We start from the raw sequence: 9,978 nt of genomic DNA on the forward strand, positions 1-9,978 counted from the left end.
CTTTACATTCCAACAGCAGTAAGTTTTTATTCTCAAGAACTTATGCTCAAAGTTCCATCCCTTACTTTGTTGGGAATGGAAATCAAATATGCAAATATAAGCCAATACAAAGTATTTAAAAATTATTCAAGGAGTGTACCAATAACTGGGAGAAAGGAATGGGAGGAAAATCAGGAAAGGCCTCATAGAGGAAGGAGTGAGTACCTGAGCTATTTTGAAGGAAGCTAGGGATGATGCAACACAAGGAAAGAATGCATTTAAGACAGAGTACCACTTGTACCAGGACATGGCAATCAGACTCAGGGTCATGTACAGGTCATAGATAGCAGGTAAGTTTTACCAAAACAGAACAAAAGGAAATAATAGGGAATAAAGGTGGGAATCAAATTATGGAGGGCTTTAAGTGCCGCTTATTCCCCAAGGCTATAGGGAACCACTTGAGATCTTTGAGTAAGACCAGGAGTTAGTCATGTTTTAGGAGTATCAGTTTGGTAGCCATGTGAAAGATGGGTTGGAAAGATGAGCTGCATGAAGACCAAAAGGCAAGTCACTTCATAATGGAAGTGACAAGGGACTAATGGCTGTATGAGTGGAGAGGGAATAGAAGTGAAAGATGTTTTTGTCGTGGTAGAATCAATAACTGTTTTTACCTTGTCTTTGTACCCTGAGCAAACTGTGGTGTCTGGCACAGAGTATTTAATAAATGCCTGCTGAATGATTGATTTCAAATGGTAGGACAGGGGAATTAGAAGATCAAGGATAATTCCAAAGTTGGGAACCAGTCAATCTATACCTAGAGCATATACAATCTGCATACCACTGAAAATCAAGTGAAGGCAGATGACTAGTTCTTCTTGTTTTAGGCTATAGAAGTAATTCAACTCCCCCTCCCTATGATCTTCCCACTATGGCAGAATTATGTACAGGGCAAGCTGCACATAAACATCAATAAGGCAGTATACAAATACTATCAAGATTTACTTTTATTGAATGTCATATTCAGGGCTGGCTTTACATATATGTAAGTAGAACAGGTATTTGCTTACATGATATGATTTGTGGACCACAGGGAAGGTCCGGTTACCACCTACCTCCCAATCTCTTGCTAGCCTCTGTGCCTAAAATTCCAAAGATTTTAATTCCCAAGATTTTCTTCTCTCCCTTAATGTAAATACTTTTTGAAATTGCCTCATTACTCTTTACTAGTCATTTTCAACCTAAGACAAATTACTTCTTGTTTTAGCATAATAGCTAATAGAGAAGTTTTTTGATGGAATAAAATAAGTTCCTAGAGTAGGAAGAAGAATACTTGGGGAAGGTGGACTTCTTTACTATGAGAGAGAAAACTGTAAGAAGGCTGTGAAGGTTGAAATGCCAAGAAGGTAGATAATAATAATAACCTAAAAGAAAGGCTTAATTATCACTGCAATGCTTTGACTAATACTAAAGTTGATGACACTCTTTAATAATACTTCCACTTCAATAAAATAGCTCCTTTTCTACAAAATATTGAAGACAATCTTGTAAAAAAGTCAAAACGTTACTCTTATTAGATCAAAGGATTGAGAACTAGAAGAGACCTCAGAGAAATCATCTAATCCAACCTCTTCATTTCACAAATAATGATTTCTGAGGTTAAGAAAAGTTAAGTGAATTGTCCAAGTTCAATCCATGACGGCCAGTGTTGGAACTTAAGTGCTGTGAATTCAAAAATGGAGTAATTTTTCTACTATACTAGAACTTCCTCTTTTCAGGCAGGCAATTAACACAGGGCAATTCATCAAGAGTGAATAACCCAGAATTTAAGAGTGAAGTTAAACAAATACCATTTCTCTTGAACAAAAACGTAATTATAACAGCCCTCATAATGGAGTTATAAAAATAGAGGAAAGATTTTTTTTTTAAAAATTAACACAATGACTGTGTTTATACAAGGTACAGTAGGCTTCATGTTTGGTAAAGAATGATGTAAAAATAAGTAAGTTATTATGTCTCTAAGAACCAAAATATCCTGATGTTTTACAAAATGATTGGAAAGAAAGGCCTGAAACTAAAGTTTTAAAATTATGCAGTGCAATTGAATTTCAATCCTGTTTTTAAATGAATGGGAAGAATATCTCTCTCCTGCCTGCCACCCACCAGCAAAGTTATACTACAATATAATGCAAAAAATCAGATGTACACCCACTTAATCCAAAAATAAAATTTCTTTGCTTATTTTACATCTTTATTCTTGTCTTCCTTTTGTTACTAGTATAGAACTAGACTTTTATAATAGGCATTCACATAGTCCAGTTATTATTTCAAAATCATCTAAGTCAAATGAAAGATAAATGTGTTTCAGCTGCTGTTAAATGTAATATTTTTGCAAGCCAAGTAGAACTGTCTCTTGATGAATTACTTCATTAAAGTCTGCAAAATTCCAGAAATAATCACATCCATGTTTATAGATATTCCTTTAACTTTTGAGAGAAAGCAAACTTTTTTCCTATTCCTAATTATGCTTATGTTACAAACTTATGGTTACAGGCAGCTTTACATAGAAAATAAGTAAAATTCAATGCACTAATAAACTATGAAATAAAGATGAATTTGAGGTAGAAGTTGAACAATGTAGTCCATAACTTCTCTACAGGATTTATCATTCCCAGTTACTATCACTTCTTTTTAGTTTAGTTGTACATAACAGCCTCAAGTTGCCTAATACTATCTATACAACATCTTACAGAAAAAACATGACTAAACAGAGGAAACAGGCAAGCTTTTGACGTGTTAGAAGAGAATGTAATTGGTTTTACTTCTTGGCTGCTAACATTAACAGTATCCAAAAGGAGGCCGTTGATTATAACCATATTGTCCATACTGATGATGGTAGTAAGGTTCTTGTCTATGCTGCTGATAGTTGTTACCCCAGGGTCTTCCATGCCACTGATTAGATCGATTGTCACTTGGCCAACCTCGTCTGCCATCCCTTCCCCGAAAGTGTCTGTTATCTTGCAACCTATAATAAAAAAGACACCCATGGTTTAGCATTCTTTTATAAAAGCACAAAAAAACCCATAATGTCTTAGATTCAACTATGTCCTCAGCATAATTCTCTTTTGAATATCCCAGAACACTTTTTTTCCCTTTATTACAGAATGTTTAAACACTATGGCTAATCATAAAATTACTTCAAAGTTCAAATTATATTTCAAAAAACCAATCAACTGTACACAGAATTATTAACAAGACATATTTTAATTTCATCTCACACTATCACTAATGAGAACTATTCATATAATGCTTTAACATTTGCCAAGAATTTTATGCACAATCCTGTTAAAAAAGAGAGGGAGTACTTTACTACTTGCTTATGCTAAAATGTTACATGTAATTTATTTTTATTTTATCACTAGGGGCAGCTAGATGGCACAGTCAATAGAGCACTGAAATCAGGAAGATCCGACTTCAAATGTGGCATTAGACACTTAATACTACTAGCTATGTGATCCTAGGCAAATCACTTAACCCCAATTATCTCCCCCCAAAATAAACAAATGAATAAAATCAGGTATTTTATCAATTGTCTCCCCTCCCCACAAAAATAAAAACAAAACAATTGCCCTTTTTTGAGAAAAACCCAAATTATTATTTTATTTAAACCTGAAGTATTTTGGGGAAACAGAAATTTGTTTAGTTCCATTTGTTAAGAGAAGATATTGTTTAACCCATAGAAAATAAATACTATAAGTTAAATATATTTGAAAAAAAAAAAATAAAAACATGTATATGTGAAGGTTCTAGGGACAAGTCAGTTTAACTTCAGTGTTTTCTTTATTCAAATAGTAGTTCACAGTCAAGTAACAGAATGAATTGATTCTGCTTTTTTTTTTTTAAAAGATGCTTTCAGGGCAGCTAGGTGGCCCAGTGGATAGGGCACCAGTCCTAAAGTCAGGAGAACCTGAGTTCAAATCTGGCCTCAGACACTTAACATGTTCTAGCTGTGTGACCCTGGGCAAGTCACTTAATCCCAATTGCCTAAATCAAAAAAAAAAAAAAAAAAAAAAAAGATACTTTCTAAAGGATTGAAGTTACTGATTAAAATATGCATTCTAGGATTAGGTATATTTTATTTGGTCAAATGTGTATGTTATTTTAATATATAATTTGAAAAGAGAACTTATTGAAAAGAAGGCACAAAAAGGACAATTTTGCTATTGTGTTAAATTACATTTTAAAAACGCAATGTAATAAGAGTTTAGTTTCATCTGTAATCCTTTTTCCCCCCTATTTTCTATAAAATGACATTTTAAAAAAATTAGTTAAAAAAGAAAATCATACCGATTGCCTCTGTTCCTTTGATTACCACTAGATCTACTATTCCACTCTTCAACAATTGGAGGGGACTCTACAGGACGTTTCAGGTATTCTTGATACTCTGTATCATCTTCTGTGAATCGATTGGCAAACATTTCTTCAAAATTTGGAACAGCATCAGGTGTGTCAGTCATTCTGAGAATCTTTTACAAAACAAAAATATTAGTTAGGCAACATTACTTTTAAAATATGTAGAGACAGCAAGGTACTACAGTGGATAGAAAGGCAAGAAGGCCTGAGTTCAAATCCTTCCTCACACATTTACCAGCTTTGTTACCCAGAGAAAGTCACTTAACCTGTTTGTCTCAGTTTCCTCATTTGTTAAAAATAAGGCTAATGATCTCTGTCACCTACAAGTGATCATTTGTCATGAAAATGAAATAACCTAATGTGCAAAACTGCTTTGTAAACCTTAAAGCACTATATGTATGCTAGCTAGTATTATCTGTAGAAAGCACTATATGAATGCCAGCTAATGTATCTGTAGTGATGGGTGTAGTGTTCTTCTTTTCTAAAATATGATTGTTCTCTGGTAGCAGATTTCTTGGAGAGCTTCTGGAGGCAGCCTTAGTTTCACCTCAAATGCAATCAGCTGTAAAAAGTTCAGTCCTTTATTGTCTCTTCCAAAATAGCCCAGTTAGCTTTCCTTGGTTCCGAGAGCTCTTACCATTAGTCCTCTGTCTCTTTCAGCTTCAGCTTCAGCCTCCAACTCCCTCTGAATTCTGGCTCTCAATCTCCCCACCTGACTCCTGACTGAGGCTCCAAGAGCTTCTTATATATGATTTCTTAAAGGTGTGAACCCAAAGGTTGACTCCTCCTCAGAGAGAGTGGGATTGTGGGTTCCTGACTTGTGAATCTGGACCTCTAATGTGTGAACTCTTAAAGATGCGAACTCTGAACTAGAGAACTGCTAAGCACGATGCTAAAATTAGACAACTAACTTATCACTTTGTAAAAATCCTAACAGATAGGAGTATTTTTCTTTCTAATTAGTGAATAACCAGGTTGCAAGTAGAGTTTTTATATAGTCTTGCTCTCAATGGCTCATTATGCCACAGAGGAGAGTTTGGAACCTCAAAAGCAATGCCAGTGTAATGGCATGTATATCTAACAAAGTGAAAAGCCTTCAAGAAAGAGCTCGGTGACAGACTGTTACCTGAAGACCAACCAAATAAATTAAGAGAGGGTTTGTCCCCAGAAATTTTTTGAAAACCAATACATTAGTGGAATCACTTGATTCTTGAAAATGGAAATATTTGTAGCTATTTTAAAAACCTGTAAAAGGGCTTTAAAATCAAATATATTTAAGTTTAACACAACTACATTACACAAATGTACCCTATGTACTCATATCAGATCTTGTTAGCTTTCTTAGAGGCCTATCTTTCTCCTTGATTCTGTGAGCTTGAGCTCCTGCCTCCTTCTCTGGCTTCAGAATCTCCCTGAATCCAAAGGTTTGTGCTTCAGCCTCCAGCCACCACAAAGGTGGCCGGTGGAATGAATCTGTTTCTGCCTCAGAGAGCTTCTAGTGCTCTTGTCTCTTTTGGCCTTGAGAGCTTCTAGCTTATATGCTCTACACTGAGTATACACCAATCATCATATCCCTAGGAAACCATTATTTGTTGTAGGATTAAATCAATACTAAACTAGATTTAACTTAGTACCTTGTAAGAATCCTTTGTTTCAAGTTCAGAGTTCTAGCCCATAACATCAATCCTCTCACTCTTCCTCAAAAAAGAACCTATATTCCTTCATCTGTAGCATTAATAAATACTTGTTGAGCCACTGATTGTGACAAATACAAATTGGCTCTTATTGATGGGGATGTAAATTGTGTATTCTGGTTAGCAAAACTAAGACCAGCTATAAAAAGAAAATTTAAATTGTTTTAAAATGCCATTTACAGTGCCTCCCTCACTTCACAGCAGAGGTGGTAGTGGAGGTAGAGTTACTAGGAAGTATGATCAATGTTTTGGAATATGGCATATACTGTGTCCCTTTCTTTTTTAGTCATTGTTCTAAAGGAAGGCTTTATTTGGAAATGAATGTGCTAAAGAAACAAAACACTTTAAAAAAATTAGAATCTAATAACTCCAGCAGGGGAAGATTAAACGTAAAAACTGCATTCAAGAGCTTATATGCTTTTAAGGTCAATTTAACAGTCTTATTGGATGTGCATCAGTACTGTCCATCAAGCTTTTGCCACCACGGTTGGATTGCTATTCTCTATAATATAATTTGCCTGTTGAGGACAGTTCATTGAGTATGCCGCCTCTCTCAGACTAGAATGATAAACTATATATAGAATAATGTCCACTAGCCACCAAAGATTTGTCATTCTAGTGGCAGTACAATGTGGCACATAAAGTATCCAAGTCTGAGTATCAAATTTTTGCTTCTTCCCAACTAATTCATCTGTCTCAAAACTCACACTTTAAACAGGTCTCAGTACAAAGCTGGTTATTTAAGGGAGGAAAGAAATAGTAGAAAATATAGACTTGGTATATCAACCAAAGACTACTATGTCAGCTATCTTTATATAGAGAGGACCAACAAATATTTATTAAACATGTTTATAGGGTATAATGCTAAGTGTTGTGCAAAATATAATGTAGGGTCCTTGTTCTCAAGGTACACGTTATTTTTTATTCTTTACAGTTCTAAGCTTAAAATAAAACCTCTAGGGCTATCATAACATACCAAAAAGAAAAAAAAAAAAAAAAAACAAAAAAAAAAACTTGTGAATTTTGTGAATTGTGAAGGAAACAGTCCTGGGATTGAAATACCTAAATTTTCACTAAAATTTTCTTTTATACCAACATAGCAAATTCATGTCCACATTAGAACTCGAACACAAAAATCTTAATTCAAGTACAAAATTACTTGTTAATACCAAACCATATAAAAATAACTTCAAAAATAGGCATTTGGAAAGAAACCCAAGTCACTTAACATTCTTTTCTGCTCAGCATTCTTAAAACTACTAAAAGCTGCTTATGTTAATATTTCAAATCTAAAGATGATTGATGCTGAAATTTATATACAATGAAATCACATCCGGCAATAGCCTCACTCTTGAGGGTAAACCTGATTCAGTTCTTTAAGGACAAATGAGGTTAGTTTTTTAAAAGTTTTATCATTATTTTATTTTATATTACTATCAATATTAATTAACATTAACATATTATATATATTTATTATTCTTTATTCTCTCTATCTTGGGCAGAAGGGCAAAGGAGAGAAGAGAAGATTATGAGGGAATGTTGTATTCGACGTCTTTCTTTCATGTTGCCACTTCTGATGATACAGGGATTTACCCAGTTCCATTCATAGGTTTAAAGTTTATTCCCTCATCCAACAAGTGGGACAGTGTCCCTTTATCAGTACCATCAATTCAACAAAAAAATCACTGAGTAAATGATATGTATGAAATATGATGAAGAATAGAAAAGACCAGGTCCCTGAGGTCTGTTCTGCCACGGAAGTACATCGTAGACACCTTTTTAATCTTTCCTGCTTAAGCAAAGATAATCTTCACCACTATCACACTATACCCTTCACTCATACTCCAAGACTCCACGTCCACTTTTGTCTGTCCCAACACATTACCTTGGTACTTAATAAGCTTGTATAAACCCTGGAATTCACCTGTATCTTCCATGTTATTCTCTATTTCTGGTAATGAAGGTTCTTCCAAATAAGTACACTCCTAAACTATATGCTTTCTATTACTACTGTTATAACATTGAAAGCTGAAAACATTTTCACAGATTTATTCATTCGGTCATTCAAAAGGATGGCAGCGTGTATCTTACCATTAAAATGGAGACCCCCGCCTAACATAATCATCAATAATTATTGCCATCTCACAGTAGGGAGACACAAATAAGTAACCTTAACAAATTCACAGGGCAGTGTAAAAAATAAAACTCAGCTTTCCTGCTTTTTCAAGCATTCATCGCTCTATCACATCTACCCGCCAGACAAAGACAAAGATTCTCCATGAAGGCTTTGTTTTTAGATGTTAAAGTCTGCGGGAATCGCAACCTGATGCCAGAACCACTTACAGACTTCGCTCCAATTATTCAAATCCTCCACCTCCAAATTAGCTTAAATTTAAATGATGGAAAAGACCACGCCCCGACTCGGTGGCCTACAAAAAAGGCCTTTCAAAAAAAAAGTCTACAGCAGTGGCTCGTGATTGAGGATATGCTCAGCGTTTCAGCTTCGCTAGGAAGATTAGCATAGCTCCTCCTTTCCCATCGGCGCTATCTGCTCTACGAGGGGCTGCGCTGGGCGGGGCCGCGGGGCCGACTGAAGAAGAGTAACTCCCTTCTCCGTACAAACGACAAAGACCACCCCCTTTCACCTCCCTCAGCGGCTTAGGGCCGTCAGACACCCGAGACGCCTTTTTTGGGTGGAGAACTGGGAGTCCTTGATAAGAGACACGGAACAATGAGCATTAGGAACGGCGGCCAGCGCCGGCGTGGGGTCGGGACCGGCGCACACGCTTCATTAAAGCCTCGGGTCGCGCTCTCTGAGAGAAGAGAGACGAGGCTGGTGCAGTGTAAAGAACGCTGGCCGCCTGGGGAGCCACGGCCCCCAGCAGGCTGCCACAGGTTTTCAGGGGTTTTTTTTTTTTGCTGGAATGCAAAGGGCGCCCGGTCCACAAGCTCGCCCGCGAACCGGCCGGGAGCGGGGCCCCTCTGCAAGCCAGCTCAGCTCCGCCCGCCCACGCTGCCCAGACCGGCCCCCGAGTCCGGGGCAACCCGCGAGCCACGCAGGACTGGGCCCCCCCCCCCACTCCCACGCTCGCGCGCATCACCACCTCACCGCTTCGGTTCTCAGGCCAGCAACCTCGGGAGCCGCTTCCGGTGCTCGTCTGGGCAACAAGGCGACTTCCGGCTGAGCGCGGCGCTGAACGCGTTTCCGCTTCCGCTCGCCGTAACAGGGGGGTGTTTGCGACCCGGATGTTGGTCTGTCAGTCCGTCAATCCCGCACCGTGTGAAGTTTATGATGTCCCCCAAGAAGGGACAAACTGAACCTGATCAGTGAGGCTGATGGCGTTAGGCAGGAATGCCTTTTTCTTTTCTTTTTTTTAGGGAGGGGAAAGATTATTAAGTAAATTAGATTGTCAACTTCATGAGGGCAGGAGTTTTTAAATCCTAGCCAGAGAGTCGAACTCTGACCCCGTCTATGTTCCAGCATTGACAAAATCCCCTTCTATACCAGTAACTACGTAGATTTGTTCAACTTTGACTTGCCTTTTTTTTTTTTTTTTTTTAATAAATTTAACGTTAGGATTATCCTATTCCCACCCACTTTTCCGATGTTCTTTTTCCCTTTATCTCTACATTCTCCTCCAATATTTAGTTTAATCTATATAAGGTAAGTAGTACAGCGCACATTTTATTTGCGGTTGATTTATCTCATTTGACGACTGAATTAATAAATGTAACTTGTTTAAAATAACCTAACTTTTTGAGTTAGAGGGTCGGCTATTGACCAAAGGTTTCCTTGGAATATACATGTCTATAAATTCTTAGTCCTTCTAGAATCTTACTTTTATAGAGCATATTGTAATTTACTAAGTTTGTAATTCTAAATTAATAAAAAATC

At 37.1% G+C, this 9,978-nt stretch overlaps 1 protein-coding gene across 3 annotated transcripts; it reads right to left on the bottom strand.

The window, feature by feature from the left end:
• Positions 1 to 965: 965 nt before the first annotated feature.
• RAMAC (RNA guanine-7 methyltransferase activating subunit) lies at positions 966 to 9,297 on the bottom strand. 3 transcript variants are annotated; one of them, XM_003755453.4, is made up of 3 exons: positions 9,193 to 9,297; positions 4,324 to 4,502; positions 966 to 3,001 (listed from the first exon to the last, which is right to left on the bottom strand). In XM_003755453.4, the coding sequence occupies exons 2-3, from the start codon at positions 4,491 to 4,493 to the stop codon at positions 2,815 to 2,817; spliced, it is 357 nt and encodes a 118-aa protein (XP_003755501.1). In that variant the 5' UTR covers positions 4,494 to 4,502; positions 9,193 to 9,297; the 3' UTR covers positions 966 to 2,814. The 3 variants fall into 3 exon arrangements, with proteins under 3 accessions (XP_003755501.1, XP_031811542.1, XP_031811541.1); XM_031955682.1 differs by having other exon boundaries at positions 9,188 to 9,245; XM_031955681.1 differs by lacking the exon at positions 9,193 to 9,297 and adding an exon at positions 5,027 to 5,048.
• Between the last annotated feature and the right edge of the window lie 681 nt (positions 9,298 to 9,978).

This window comes from Sarcophilus harrisii, chromosome 2, assembly GCF_902635505.1.
Source record: "Sarcophilus harrisii chromosome 2, mSarHar1.11, whole genome shotgun sequence".
NCBI lineage: Eukaryota > Metazoa > Chordata > Mammalia > Dasyuromorphia > Dasyuridae > Sarcophilus > Sarcophilus harrisii.

Coding starts and splice junctions, on each gene's coding strand:
- RAMAC (XM_031955681.1), bottom strand. Junction 3,002..4,323: donor CAAAGGAACAGAGGCAATCG/GTATGATTTTCT, acceptor TTTTTATTATAG/GTTGCAAGATAACAGACACT.